Source organism: Armigeres subalbatus, chromosome 3 (assembly GCF_024139115.2).
Source record: "Armigeres subalbatus isolate Guangzhou_Male chromosome 3, GZ_Asu_2, whole genome shotgun sequence".
Classification (NCBI taxonomy): Eukaryota; Metazoa; Arthropoda; class Insecta; order Diptera; family Culicidae; genus Armigeres; species Armigeres subalbatus.
The window spans coordinates 173,085,518-173,101,151 of NC_085141.1; the positions used below are offsets into that span (position 1 = coordinate 173,085,518).

The 15,634-nt window shown below is 39.8% G+C and overlaps 2 protein-coding genes across 3 annotated transcripts in view; both read right to left on the reverse strand.

Annotated features, from left to right (window-relative positions):
* The window catches only part of LOC134224623 (histone-arginine methyltransferase CARMER), a 155,531-nt gene that overhangs the window by 136,115 nt on the left and 3,782 nt on the right, over window positions 1-15,634 (reverse strand). The window lies entirely within an intron of this gene.
* On the reverse strand, window positions 6,285-9,566 carry LOC134219150 (uncharacterized). The gene is made up of 4 exons (XM_062697844.1): window positions 8,815-9,566; window positions 8,218-8,545; window positions 6,569-7,141; window positions 6,285-6,329 (listed from the first exon to the last, which is right to left on the reverse strand). Exons 1-4 carry the CDS (start codon window positions 9,564-9,566, stop codon window positions 6,285-6,287), a joined length of 1,698 nt encoding a protein of 565 aa, XP_062553828.1.

Genomic DNA, 15,634 nt, shown 5'->3' on the forward strand with positions numbered 1-15,634 from the left:
GAAGAACACGGATGCATTCAGAACAATTATTATATCATGCAGTTTTAAGGAATGGCCGCCCGGAAGAAGGAAGTTTAAGAAGATTGCTCATCGACGTTGTAGATGCCGAGTGTTTATATTGAATCTTGTAGCTAAACGCTTGCTAGCAATGACATGAAGCAGTGCGATGTTCTGTTCGTGGCAATGTACTGGATCCGATGGAAATACAAAATACATCGAACGTCAGAACCTGGTCAGAGCGACGGAATCATCAGATCTGCAGACGACCAAACGGGTTTCTTAGTGGTGTATGATGTACCTATGATAGGACCTCGAATTACGAAAACGAAGTTTAACTCAACGACCAATTTTATTGCACTTATAATGAATCACATACAGTGGCTGGTTCCCTACCTACCGCTGCCAGAATCCAGGCGCTATCGTATATGTAAAAATAGCCAGCATGAGTTAACCACCTGAAGTTTGTATGGCGAAAGACATCTAACGCAGGTTTTCTCAACAGCAGGAACTTTTCACGAGAATCTATTTGGTACCAGTTATGTAGGAAGGTGTATGCTACTACGCCTACCAAATATTTTTTTCAATTAGGGTGATTATTTTCGAGATATTAACCTTCAGATGCCTTTCGCCATACTGGTTTCCGGAAGTTAACTCCTAGTGTGCCGCTCAAAGTGGGCGATTCATTTGAGACACCGTGAAGATCCAATAGTTTCGAGACACTGAAGCATAAAATATGTGATGATCGATTTTGAGTCCGATATACAGTTATGTGTCTTAAAACAGGGAAAGAAGATTATAAGTGCTCTCACGAAAGGAAGTTGTTTATTTTATTATTGTATTTCATTATTCAAATAACAGTAGCACATGTGAAACAATAAACAGACGATAAATTAAAAAAAACGGTTGCACGAGAAAGGCAAAACACTCCTACAAGAATTCCGAGCTATATGTGAAAAGAAGACTGAGACATATTAAAAATAACCTTGACTGAAAGTATAATAGAAAGAAGACAATCAATTCCATTGGCACCAAACAATACTACAAATAACTCATGGGCGTTCCGGCAAACTCATGCGGTTAGCTTTTCGGTTCCGTTTTGCTCTAAGTTTAGTATTCTTCGCTAACTTACTTTTGAAACGGGTTTCTCTTAAAAACCCTTGAATAAAAGTATTAAAAAGACAATCCATCAATTTGTGAAAACACGCTTTACAAATAGTTGTGCCGAAATATTCATATGTGACATACTCTTTCATACGCGCTTTGACATCTTTGCGATTTTCAAATAAAAATTTCCTAAAATATTTCTGGAACACTGCGTATGCTACTATTCCTACATCATACAGTATACTGTTGGGAATGTTAATATGATTATTCAATGCCTGTGCTTTTAGCTTAACAAAAGAGTACTCCTCATTTTGCAAGCATTCATCATTTTTGCTGGCCTTCAATCGCGAGCGACATTTTTCATGGACAAGTTTACGTACTGCTGATCCTAGGACATATACTAGCGCGTTCAAATCCTTTTTAAGAAACCTAAAGGGTTCATCTACATTCAATGACTCAAATTCGAACGAATGGGTTTTCAAATTTTGTGTTTGAATACTTTCAATATCATTTTCGTTTAAAAGAAATGGCACTTTGTCGTCTTGACAATTTGCACCTTCGTTGAATGTATTGTTGGGATCATGAATAGCTGATACCATGGCATATTTAAATGCGCTGCTGAATTGAAATACGTTTGGAGTATCATCGAGGAAATTTAAATGTATTGATCTATCTGTGATCGGAGCTCTGTAAGGCTATAGGAAGAAAATCATGCTGATGAAATTGTGCGGAATGGTCAATCATTTAAGTGGCTGTTCGGCCACATTGAGAGTTGACGTAAAGTCAATGTCAACTTCTCTCCACGAACAGCCTAGATAGCCGTGTGGTGTCGGCAGCCGGTTGTCTGGCTAAGAATAACGCTACGGATTGCCTGTTCCAGTCCACCATACAGGTGACCCCTAACTCTTGGTGTGATGCGACTTTATGCTTACCGTGCCTATGAATGAAATGGTTAGGGGGTCTAAAATGAACCTAACCGCTAACGGAGCTCAGAAGCACCAGGGCACCCTTCACAGTATTGAGCCCTTATTGCGCCAACCGGAGGTATGGCGTAGTTGACTTATTGCTTCTCCGGAATAATCGGCTACTCTTATTCAATCTCAACTTGAGGTTAAATAAGGTGGGATTATGAGTATGTTTTATTTAGTTTTTTATCTAATTGTCACCTATATGGATTCGCTTTATGCGTTTTTCACAGTGTACTCTGTGTTTCGTCTTTGACGTTCTTGATACGATACCGACTTGGTTTCATCGTTGCTGTTCACATAAATGTTGAAGTTGTGGAGTGTATTATCGTAATTCGCAATGGCTACAGTTAGGATAGCTCAAATCAATCTTCAGCACAAAAGAACAGCAACGATTAATCTTTGTAGACTTATGCAAAATGGCAAATCCCAAGTGGCTTTGGTGCAGGAACCCTATTTTCGCAAGGGTAGCTTTTACCTAGGTAACCTAGTGAACCCGGTTTTTGCTGCTTTCAGTAATGAAATGGCAAACTCTCGATCAATGCCGCGTGCATGTGTACTTGTTAACAACGCTATCGTTGCTACACTTATCTCTGAACTAACAACCAGAGATGTATGTGCTGTCACAATTGATGCAACTGGCGGATCCCCCGTCAGGAAATACGTCTATTGTTCGGTTTATTTACCACATGATGAACCATCCCCTACGGATGCTTTCAAACAGGTGGTCAGTTATTGCACGTCAAAAGGCCTTCCGCTAATTGTCGGTAGTGATGCTAATGCTCATCACATCATCTGGGGTAGCTCGGATATCAATCTGAGAGGCTCCAGCTTGATGGAATACTTAAGTAGTACCGAACTTGGTTTACTTAACATAGGCAATCGCCCAACCTTTATGGTATCTAATAGAGCAGAAGTATTAGACATAACTCTCTGCTCCAATAGAATCAGTCACGAGTTGACGAATTGGCATGTGTCAGATGAGGAATCCATATCTGACCATCGCTACATCTATTTTGATCAGTTGAATGTTTCTTCGCAGACCTTGCGTTTTAGAAATCTCGTTCAACCAACTGGGATCTCTATACAGAGTTGCTCTCGACAAAATTTCATGGATATCTACCATCCATTGAAACTCCTACCGACTTGGATGATGCCGTTGATACTACAACGTTGCATATCGTGGAAGCTTTTGAAGAAGCTTGCCCTTGCGTTCTGTGAAAACCTCAAGAGGAACCCCGTGGTGGAATTCGATTTGGCTAAGCTCAGGAAGCAGTGTAGAAGGAGTTGGAACAGACGCCATTCAGCAGGGACGGATTCTTTCAAGTTGGCTCGCAAAGCTTACAAGAAGGCTCTACGATCTGCTGAACGATTCGGCTGGAAAAACCTTTGTGCAAATGTTTCAAATTTGAGTGAAGCCACTCGATTGAACAAAATTCTTGCGAGATCCAAGGATTTCCAAGTTGGCGAAATTCGCAAGCCAAATGAGCGACTACACTTCTTCTGACGAAGAAGCGTTAGAGCACTTATTTGATACACACTTCCCTGGATGTGTAGATATTGCATCTTCGGATGTTCCTGATGTCTTTTCATGTAGTTATGGGTCTTGGGCTCAGGCTCGTAGAATCATAACTACTGAATCGATTCAATGGGCTCTTAATAGTTTTGCTCCTCATAAATCTCCAGGGAAGATGGGATCTATCCTGTCCTTCTTCAGAAGGGTTTTGAGCATATCAAACATGTTTTGAAAAACTTTTAGTATGCAGTTTTGCTACTGGGTATATTCCCATATCCTGGCGGGATGTCACTGTAAAGTTTATCCCAAAAGGAGGACGTGCTTCGTATGAAGAAGCAAAGAGTTTTAGACCCATCAGTCTGACCTCATTTCTTCTGAAATGCTTAGAACGCATTATCGATCATCACATTCGTGATGACTGTTTGGCAAACATGCCTCTTCATGTTAATCAACATGCTTACCAATCTGGAAAGTCCACCGTGACTCTTCTACACAAGGTTGCCTACGACATCGAAAAAGCATTTGCTCAAAAGCAATCATGCTTGGGTGCGTTTTTAGATATTGAGGTGCTTTTGACAACGTGTCTTTCGATGCAATATTGGAAGCCGCACGTTGTCATGGGCTACCTAATATAATTACCAAATGGATTCACCAGATGCTTAAAAACCGACATCTCTACTCGACATTACGTCAAGCAGCGATTAGGAAATTAAGTGTCTGTGGCTGCCCTCAAGGGGGAGTATTATCTCCACTTTTGTGGAACCTCGTTGCAGATACGCTATTAAGATTACTCAATAATGGCGGTTTTCCTACCTATGGATTTGCCGACGACTATCTAATATTAATAGCCGGTTTGTGTATTACTACTTTATTCGACCTGATGCAAAATGCTCTTCAGGCAGTCGAAAATTGGTGTCGCCAATATGGCCTTTCGGTCAATCCGAATAAAACATCTATTGTACTTTTCACGGAAAAACGTAACCGTAATGGTATTCGCCCATTACATCTTTTTGACTCTGAAATCAATGTAACGGATCAGGTAAAGTATGTGGGACTAATTCTTGATTCCAAGCTCTCCTGGACTCCTAACATTGAGTTCAGAGTCAAAAAGGCGTGTATGGCTTTCGGTCAATGCCGACGAACTTTTGGTAAAACTTGGGGTCTTAAACCTAAATATATCAAATGGATTTACACAACAGTTGTACGACCAATTTTGGCTTATGGATGTCTTGTGTGGTGGCAAAAGGGTGAAGTGAGGACAATTCAGTCTAAATTAGGCCATCTTCAAAGGATGTGCCTAATGGCAATGACTGGTGCGTTCTCTTCGACTCCCACGGCTGCTCTCGAGGTTCTTCTCGACGTTGTCCCACTACACATACATCTCAAACAAGAAGCACTTTCTTGTACTTACCGATTATGGGTTCTCGGTTTCATGGAAGAGAATCCTGTAAACCGCAGTTCTACACACACTTCGTTGTTACAACTCATGGTTGATTGGGACAGAACAGTCCTTGCTCCAAGTGATCTCACACTCGCTAGTAGTTTCCCTTATAGGACATTTTCAACACAATTCCCCTCGCGGGATGAGTGGACATCTGGCTATTTGGAGAGAAGTATGTCGGACAGCATTGTTTGTTATACTGACGGCTCCCTCTTCGAAGGTAGAGCGGGTGCAGGTGTCTACTCGCGTGAGCTAAGATTGGAACAGTCCCACTCACTGGGTAGACACTGCACTGTCTTTCAAGCGGAAATATTTGCCATTATGTGTGGAGTGCAATCCGCACTGCAGAAACACATAATGGGCAAAAGTAATATACTTCTGTTCAGATAGTCAAGCAGCTATCAAAGCCCTCGCTTCGGCCAACTCAAGGTCGAAGTTAGTAATCGCATGTCGAACTCAAATAGAGGAACTGAATTCAGTTAATACATTGCACCTTATATGGGTACCTGGCCATTCTTCCATAGCTGGAAACGAATTGGCTGATGAGGTAGCTCGCACTGGAGCATCACAAGACTTATTTGTTCCTTAGCCAGCTATTCCAATATCTAAGTGTTGGGTGAAGCGCTTGATTAGCTCTTGGGCTTCCACTCAGCACAAACAGTATTGGAGTAGTTTGGATTCATGTCGACAAACAAAATTGTATATCCGAGAGCCATCTCCGGTAGTAGCTAACTATTTAGCTAATCTGTCTAAACAGAATTGCAGTGTCTTAGTCAAGGCCTTGACAGGTCACTGCCGACTCAACTATCACATGGCAAATATTCAACGTGTTGAATCCTTTGTCTGTGATGGTTGTGAATCCGATTATGGAACTTCTTATCATCTTATATGTAACTGCCCAGTTTATGCGCAACTGCGTTTCCAAATATTTGGTAAACACTTACTAAGTGAAATTGACTACAGAAACCTGAACCTTCAAAGTATTCTGTTGTTCATAACCCGTTGTGGTAAGGAGCTATGAGCTTTTGTACGTGTTGTATACGTTGTATGCCCTCTTCAAGGGTACCTTTCCCAAACTTCACATTTTTCTCCCATCCATATTCCTTTCCTTTTTGTTCACTTCCTTTTCCGTCAGGTGCGTGATGAGAAAGGCTGTGAAGGCGATGGCACAAATCTCCCGAATTGAGGTGAACGTGCCCCTGGAGCCGACGTTCTGATACCTGATACCTGATCATCGAGGAAATTTAAATGTATTGATCTATCCGTGATCGGAGCTCTGTAAGGCTATAGGAAGAAAATCATGCTGATGAAATTGTGCGGAATGGTCAATCATTAGATATAATTTTCTGCACGAAAAGCATGGAGTAAAGAATCGTATAATCTAATCAATAATACTTCGGGGCGAAGAGATTGACAACGGCAATTTATTGTTCCATTAGTTTATACAAAGGCTTAAGCTTAAGGCGATCGCATAAATTTGAAGGAGTTGATAGACTGTTAACTTAAAATGGATTTAAACCAAATTTCATATTATTAACTTACCTTGCCAATTGAATTAGCATAACGTTCTTTCGAGTTGAATGTATCGAAGATCTTATCGTGAAGAGAAGCAAACGATGATGTTTGCAACGATTCGTTCGGGAGTGATTGTGCTTCTACGTAATGCTTAATGGCAGTTGCTGTGGATTCGCTTAAAGTTCTTGTTGCCATTGCCACATTCATTTTTGTGAATGGCGGAAGATTGATAGTTTTATGTTGAATTTTTGGTACCAAACGCAACGTTGATGTCACATCTATTTCATAAAGATGTTTAATGTGTTTGAACGATGCTATTTGATTGTCGAAAACTGCATTGTATTTGTACAGGGCGTTTCGAGCGTTCTTCAATAGGTGTGGTGTGTCAAACATAGCAATATTTTCGTTGTGAATTTTGATTATCGGATTGTCCATTGTTGCTCCTACCTCACGTGCCATTTTTTGGTTGGTCGTGGACTGGTCCATCACAAGGGCAATCGGAATTAGTTTTGTTTCACGAATAGCTTTAACAGTTTTCTTGATAAATTTCATTTGTATTTCACTGCCAAGACTATTGTGAGCCAGAAGATATCCAATCGGCTGCAAATAGAATGAATAATATAGATGTATATTTATTAGCACGCCAAATACCGTGATCAGAAAATCAAATTTTCAAACAGCTGGTGCTCAAGCGTCTTTCGACCGATTTTCACATTCTCTTACGAATGTCTTACCTATCTAGTTTCACTATACTGGTGAGTAATATTTCGAGGGATGCTCAATTTTTCCCTAGAGAGGCGTGCGTAAGGATGGAAATATAGCACATTTTGATTTACATGACGTATGTCATGTATGTATGTTTAGTGTGATCAACACATACAGGTTCAAAAAATGTTTTATAACACTATTTTAGCATTGACTAAACTATGTGTGAATAATATGTTTCTTTTGGACATCCCTAGTGACCACGGATACCCGTCATGTCCATGTAAGTCCAATGATGCCATGCGTACGATATTCCACTCGGTTTAGCACAAACCAGATGTTCTAGGTTCTCTCTGTTCTAGAGCTTGGATCAATTGGTCTACCAGGTCAACTGCGCTCGATTGCTATATGAAACCGACCAGTCATCTCCCCATCCAATTCCGTAGAGCCCACGTATATGATTTGCAACCTACTTATATTAAAACCAGATGTTCTAGGTTTTCCTAACTGTTCTGGAATTCCGTAGTTTTCTTTGTCAAAATTTGTATATAATCTTCATCAGTATAGAAGTCATTTTCGAGTCACTAGAGATGTCCAAAACAAATATATTGTTCACACATAGTATAGTTAATGCTAAAATAGTGTTATGGAATATTGTTTGGACCTATAAGTGTTGTTCACACTGAAGTATGTCATGTAATTCAAAATCTACCATATATGTTTAAAAAAAAAACATTCTTAGACACGCCCTTGTGGGGAAAAAGTGAGCATCCCCAGAAATATAACTGACCAGTATGGCGAAACTGGACGAGATGGGTAGGACGTCCGTAAAAGAAATATAAATCGGTCAAGAGACGCCTGAGGTACAGTTTGAAAATTTAGTTTCTATGATTTTCTGATCACGGTAGTCCGCGTTAGTAATTTTATCTCAGTAGTCGTAGTGTTAAACAGCTTAGTAGATGATATCATACCTGTTTGAAGCTGCGGTATATCCCAGACACCATAACTACAACTGCTTCAGTCGCTAATTTTGAAGGGTCATTTTTTTCAATTTTTCGAAGTAAGCCATGATTTGGAAAGCCGTAAAATGTATCCGATTTCGCGCAGTAGGTTAGCTCTGGTTTTACTGACATTCCGTCGATACAGATCATAACTATTTTATCCATTTTAGATCGCATCCGCTTCACCTTACTCTTCATTAAATTCAGAATAACTTCATTCAGACCTGGCTCCAATCGAATATTTTTGTTGTAGTTATAAACGGTGCTTTTGTGGGGCAGTACAATATGCTTGGAGTTCCTGATGAATCGATATGTACGCGGACACTTAGATAAATTCCGGCAGCAAACTTAATCGTCGCTGGATGATACCGACGAGCCTTTGGACGCCGATTCGCATTATTCAAAAAATCCCTAATTACGGGATTCGCAGCCGCTTGTGCGCCAAGTTTTTCTACTGATGATTTTTGTTTTTTCAAAGCATTCATTTCGTTCCTCATCTTCAAGATGGTGCGTCTATTCCTATTAGCAGTAGCCAAGCGACGGTTGCTTGTTTGCTCAGAAACGAACAGCCTGCGACGGACAGATTTGAGTTGTAGCTTGAGATAATCGTTATGTTTTGTCTGTGCCTTTTTGAGTTCAAGAAACCTAACGCTGTCATGAGGCTGGATAGCCGAAATACCATGAAGCATTTTTTGGCCCATTTCGTCTTTCACATTGACCAATTTCTCGTCATACATGGTAGCGTGCTGTTGCCACTGTTCAAGAGATAGCTCACTATGCTGCACACATTGCTGAACATCCACGTTGAAAGTTGTTTGGTGGTGTTGACCAGATGTTAACACCTCCATCAGTTGTCGTTCGCCACTTTCTACAGTTCTGAAATTGTCGATCTTATCACAAGTGGTTAACACTGACAGAGACGCTTCGCCTAATTGAACGCTGTCGTGGATATCATCCTTGCAATCGGAATCGGGGCTGTCGGTCAGAAATTCGTTTTTCACACTGGGCATTTTCTCGTCGCGCACGGCAAGGTGATGTTGACACTGTCCAAAGGATAGCTCCATACCATGCTGCTCACCCAGCGGTACATCCACGTAGGAAGCTTGTTGAAACAGTTTCTCGTGCGACCTGTTTTTCCACGAATCGAAATCGGGGTCGTCGGTCACGCTGGACAATGGCACGTCGTACATAATAGTGTGATGTTGGCGCTGTTCAGGAGATTGCTTCAAACCTTGTTCCAGCTTTACATCCACGTAGGAAGCGCTTTGGTGGTGCTGATCATATGTCCAGCCTAGCACATGTGGTTTGTCACTGTTCATATTGTTATTAACGTCTGTCGTATCACGTTTAACAAATGTGCGAGACACTTCGCCAAACTGAACGAGTTTAATTTCTTCCTCATATGCTTGCTGCAATGATTTCTCACAAGGTTCTTCGTGCAAGCTACTTTGCCACAAATCAAAATCAGGGTCTTCGGTCAAGCATTCGACGTTTGATTCCGGAAGTTCGAAGCTCTTCTGTTTGCTATCCTCAAATGCAAAACCGACGCAGGTTATTGGAACAGCACCACTAATCAATCTAAAAAATAATGGCCATAGAATCGAGCAGTTGTATGTTATGTTTGTATTTACCCTTTATCTGTCCCAAGCAGTCCTTGAACGAAGCTGTCTTGAAATGCACAGAGCATACCTTCTTCTTCCTCAGTGCCTGTACTCCATGTAGCTCAAACATTCTACTTGTTTCCTGAGAGTTGCAGGCTTGAACCCATAAGGAACATCTGGAATTATTGTAATGCTGCTTAGATACAAAACTATAAATTAATAATACCTATAATACTTACTGATCGTGGCTTCTCGGAAAACTGTAAAATGATTTGTTTCCACTTCCTGATGGTTTCCACAGGTATAAAATTCACATTTACGGCCCATATTTTACGTTTAAACGCGAATACTTTAGGTGGTGGTAGAGTGCAGATTATATGGGATTCATCTCAAAACAAAACAAGCGTTTGACAGTTCTGTCGAAACATTTGAAAACACTCAGAAGGAAAATTTTAAGTATAATTAGATAACATATTTTGTTTTTGTGGTAAAAAAAATAGTAAAAAAAAGTTTTTATTTTAAATTGTTCTATAAGTAATTTAGGTTTAGATGCATAACGCTATATTATTTGAAATTCGCATACTGTTGCACTTTCTCGATTATGGAATTGAATTAAAATATAGGATATTTTTAAATAGCAAACTAGAGATAAGTTACTGCTGCAAGCCATCGATTGCAGCTCCATCTGCAAACTGTTGCTAGTTGGAGTTCGATTGCGGATCTGATTTAAAATGACAGTTGCGAGAATTTACACATGGGTTGTATGGGTGCCTAAATATCTGTTATCTGTGGTAGAACATTTCCACGGCACAGGAAATTTCCTCTGCTGGAGTGATAGGTTGAATAGTAGACCAAGTGGGACAGCACGGCTGATGGAAGAACGCTAGGTCCAGGAGAAAATGATGTTTTGTTCTGACGTATCGCTGACGGTACCATTTGAACGCCTATCGTCATCCACATCCATTGCTAGGCATCCCATTTACAGCTCTATCAATGTCAACTTGAGAAGGCGAAAGGCCCGATAATACTTTTGAGAAGTGTTTAGCGAAAAGCCTGTATTTATGCTCAGTATTCAGCGCAATGTCGTTATCGAGAAAAACACTTGATGGCAGTCCAAATTCCTTCCTTTTAGAATTCACGAAAGACCAAAATTTCTTGGGGTAACGTTGGAAAATTTGTTGCGTGAGATGAGCGTAGTGTTTGTAACAGAGATTATTATTGCACCAATAATGATTGCTGGCAATGTTGAAGTTCCGTTTAGTGAAGGCACACCGTCGAAGGTATAAGCGCGAAGATCTCGTAAGGTTCCGTAAAAGAGCATTAGTCCACGGTGGTTTCTTCGGTTCGGAGGCTTTCGCTTTAGTTGAAGCGGTCTACAGCTGATTCGATGTCCAGACGATCTAAAACATTCCAGTCAATATACGGGACAAGCATTGTCGGAGCTATTGAAAATCGGTTTTGCGAAAATTGAGCCGATCGTCACTCATAGGTCCATCGAAACGTAGATTAAATGCGTTGTCAATTGATGTATCCAACGCAGGATGATAGTTGTCAAGCGGCACAACGGCGCCCGTCGCCTCAACGACAGTGCATTCGTGCAGTAAAGAATCATTGATGAACACCAAGTCGAGCATGTTTGTCCAAGAGTCCAAGAAAAGCAATCCCATCGACTAGTTGGCGGTTAGCAGGTATAGTTGTAGACAAAAGCGGATCAGGAAACGTATATCCGTGGTGGGAGCGAGACCAGACAAGTCCTAGTTGATTGAAGTCTCCAAACAGAAGAATCACATCCGATGGTAAGGCCAAAGCGGAGGCAAATTCTGTATCAGTAAGGTGAAGTTGTATTACACTACAATCATGTCGTCGGTCAGGAGGAATGTACGAGGGACCGATGATAACGTTGCGACCAGTCTATTATATAGAGTTACGCAAAGAGTGAAGCCAAATCTACATATTGAACTGTCAAACCGTCTACCTATCGAGCAAAGTAAACAACTGCTTGTTGGTAAGACGGAAGTATAGTTATCGCCTAATGATTATTAGGTATAAATGTATTAGACTTGTTCTAGAAACAGCTTAAAAACACTTCAATACACCTAATAAATAATAAAGTAGCAACAGAAACTCACGAGTTTGCAATCTGTGGGTGACTTAGTTATCGAATTAAAAAGCTTTAGTAGTGAACACTCCTGTGAAGTCACTTGAAGGGTTGAACAAAAACGAAAGTTGCCAAAGTAACAAGAACATAATTCAGAATAAGTGTAAGAAGATCCTCTTTGGGCAACTTTATATTTAATCAGAAACTTTGGTTGCGACTAGAGAGACTTATTTTGGCTCAAACAGTCTCAATTAAATTGAGACGGTCGGCGACGGTCTAGCAGGAAATAAGCTGATTGGAAACTGCAACTAGAACATCACCATCGCGCACGCGAGAGCTATAGACCAGTGCATGATGACGTAGGTTGACAGTTCACAGAGCTTTTTCACCGGGACTTAGCCTCTGGCGAAGCTTCCGATAAAATTGTTTCGTCATTTTATTCGCATGTAGATGTCCTTTGCGATTGATTTCATGCTGAATGCAAAGAATATCATTGAAATATTCGGATCGCAGCAATTTTAAACTAAAAATATGAATTTTAATTTTCTCCTCATCGATTTTTTTTCTAACACCTTGTAAACAAGCTCTGTGAACTGTCAAATAAGTGAGGTTAGATCAAGATCTTGCATTGGTCTATTGAATATACTGCGGTCCACTCTATAAACAGCGAAATTGTCACCGAAAAGTTGAAGTGAGTTGATTCTCTCATCAAGCCAGGTTTCGGTGAACACATAAACATCATAATCGCCGTCAAGCACAGCCAGATAAACGTCGTCCAATTTGGTAGAAAATCCTCTAGTATTTTGGTAATATGCCGGTAGACTCCTAGTGGGAGGAGCGGTGTCCATGACGGAAGTCGAAACTGAACTGAAAAGCGGCGAATTTTCAGGCAGCGACAGATCATTAACGTGATTATACTCGGAAGTCCAGTATACCATCACCGACCACAGGACCGGAACGGCGACGATGGCGGGTGGCAGTGTATGGCACGACTGTGTCGGAAGGCTTAGGGACTTGTAATAGGGTGTCCCGGATCTAAAGTTGCAGTAACTGCCGATAGTATGCTTGATTCCGATATCGATGTTATACGATATTTAAACAAAGAGAATAAAGTTCAACACTATCCAAATATAACCCAAATCCAATACAAAACTAATCAAAATCATGGATTCCGTGAAGTGTGACAACCAAATTTCAGATGCTTCATACAAAACGTGTAATATAGGGGGAGGGGTCTAAAAAGTCCTATTTAAGCGTTACGTAATTAATGGATCCAAAACATTGATTTTACTACTAGGACAAACTACCCACATACTAGAGGCGCGAACGAGTTATTTAGAAGCAATGCATGCACGAACATATGATTAGTACGCATAAAAAAACGTGGTCCGTCTAAATTCAATAATCTCCCAAATGACTTCAAATCAATTTCAAGGTAACAATATTTTCAAAAGCAAATTGAAGCAGCATTTATATAGGAATCTAAGTAAATACATACTTTAAATGTGTCAACCATTTTTTTTTGCAGGTTTGTCTAACACTTGTTAGTTTGCCCTGCTTGTTAAAAGTAATTTTAGTTTATAATTTTGTTCATGATTTTCAGCCACAGAAGTCCATATATTTTATAATAAAGTTTAATTCATTTGAAACGTGATTCCCTTCAAAGAATCAATAGTTTCAGTGGGATCTCGCATTGTATTTTTTAATTGCTTGTTTTATTTTCCCGCGATTGTTTATCTTATAGTAAGAGTCCACTACCAGGGGGCTCTCATAGAGCTCTTTCGTGTGGGGTTAGAGATGGGACCACAAAAATAGAAAAATGAATCCAATCTAAATCGAATTTAAATTCAATCCAAATCAAATCCAATTCAATTTTATTCCCAATTCATCCCAATCTACATCCAATTAAAGTCCAATCCAAATCTAATTCATATCCAAATACAATCCTAAGCAACAGGGTTGTTAATCGTTAATTTATCGTTATCGCCGATAAAGTTGATTGTGATCAACGTTATCGGTTGCTACGATAACGATGAATCAACTGAATTATTATCGTAGTTCGATAATTTAACGTAAGTTAACTCGATAATTTTGCGATAATGTGGTTACTAGATTACGCGAATAAAGTTTGTGTAAATTTTGACAGAAACCGAAGCTGGTTGATCAGAGTTAATTTTGATTGAAGCGGGACACTCTAAAATTATTGCTTAATGCATGCTGCTCTACGAAACGATGAGAAGTGAGGTGCTCTGTTGGTGGTTAGCGTTTTTTTAGATGTCATCGACAATATATTGGGATCCCAGTACTAGAAATTAATTTGATGCAGCGATCTGTAGTGCTGCATTCCAGGCAGCACCAGTACCAAGTGAACATTCTCTCAACAGATTGGTGGACTAACCTCGTCACCTTTGATTTGGTTAGACTAAGGAGTTTAGTTTAAACTGTGAGTCATAAAATGTTCATATAACTGGGTGCTCCGGATCTTCAAAACAGAAGTTTTGTTAATAATGCTAGATTAAACATAAGTATAGGTAGACATTAAAAATGCTCTCAGATTCTCTACTATGGATAACTGCGACTCTGTAAGAACTTTAATGATTGAACGAAATAATGTGATGGTCAATTCGGTGACCTCCTTGAATCCCAATTTAATTCCAGGATTTAAAGGCGTTCTCGAATATTGTAAGGCGATACAATATTTTTAAAATAGATATTGCAAATTCAGTTTGTGAATATTTGCACTTCAAACTGTAGTACATGTTACAGTTAACTCGATAATTATCGATAAATCATATACGATAACGATAACGTTAATTCAACGCTCATTTTATCGTCAACGAAGCATTATCGTAAAAGTGTTATCGTTATCGAAGTTGGCGTTAAATAAACGATGATAATTTATCGATTAACAACCCTGCTAAGCAAATCTAAATCCAATCTAAATCCCATCCAAATCCAATTCAAATAGAGAAAAAAAATGTGACGAATTTTTGGAAAATCAATTTATTATGAATTCATCAATTAAAGGTGAACTCATTTTTATCCAATTCCTAAAAATCAATGCTTTTGGCACGTGGTGGGTCGCAAGCAATATGGGACTCTGCTAGGTGGGTCGCATATCCAAAAAGTTTGGAAACCTCTGGTTTAGACGCGAATGCTGCTCGCTAACTGGGCTGACCTGTCAAACGCTGATGGACACCGAGGGTGATGTCGATGCAATGTTTTGAATTGCTTTTTAAAAACAATAAAAATATGCAACACGAGTAATTTGCCAATTGAGCGAATCTAACCAAATGCAAACAACTCAACCACAATTATTTACATTACATACTAAAAGACCTCACTCCTTGTTTGTTGTGTTGCTTTTAAATTATTCATTTGTACAAGATATTCTTGATTTTATTCAAACAACTAGCTAAAGCCTAGTACGCTGCTCTTACGGAATGGGTTTACGGAAAATTTGATCAAATTACCAAGGTAAATTTGACAGCTGATTCAGTATGGGAGAAATGTTACTTTTCCGTACGGAATAATGGTACGGAATATATTTCGGTAAGGAAAAGTGATAGCTCCCAGAAAAGAGCTTACCCAGCATTTTTACGAAATTTTCTCTACTTGTCAGCTCCGTACTACTCACGGAATTTCAGTAGCGGAATCATTCCGTGACCATTCCGTATCCTATCTATTA

Excerpts from the sequence above, each read along its gene's own strand:
- LOC134219150 (XM_062697844.1), bottom strand. The coding sequence starts at position 9,566 with ATGAACAGTGACAAACCACATGTGCTAGGCTGGACATATGATCAGCAC. Across the intron at positions 7,142-8,217 it reads TATACCGCAGCTTCAAACAG|CCGATTGGATATCTTCTGGC; the intron begins GTATGATATCAT and ends TTCTATTTGCAG. Across the intron at positions 6,330-6,568 it reads ATGCTAATTCAATTGGCAAG|CATGATTTTCTTCCTATAGC; the intron begins GTAAGTTAATAA and ends CAATTTCATCAG.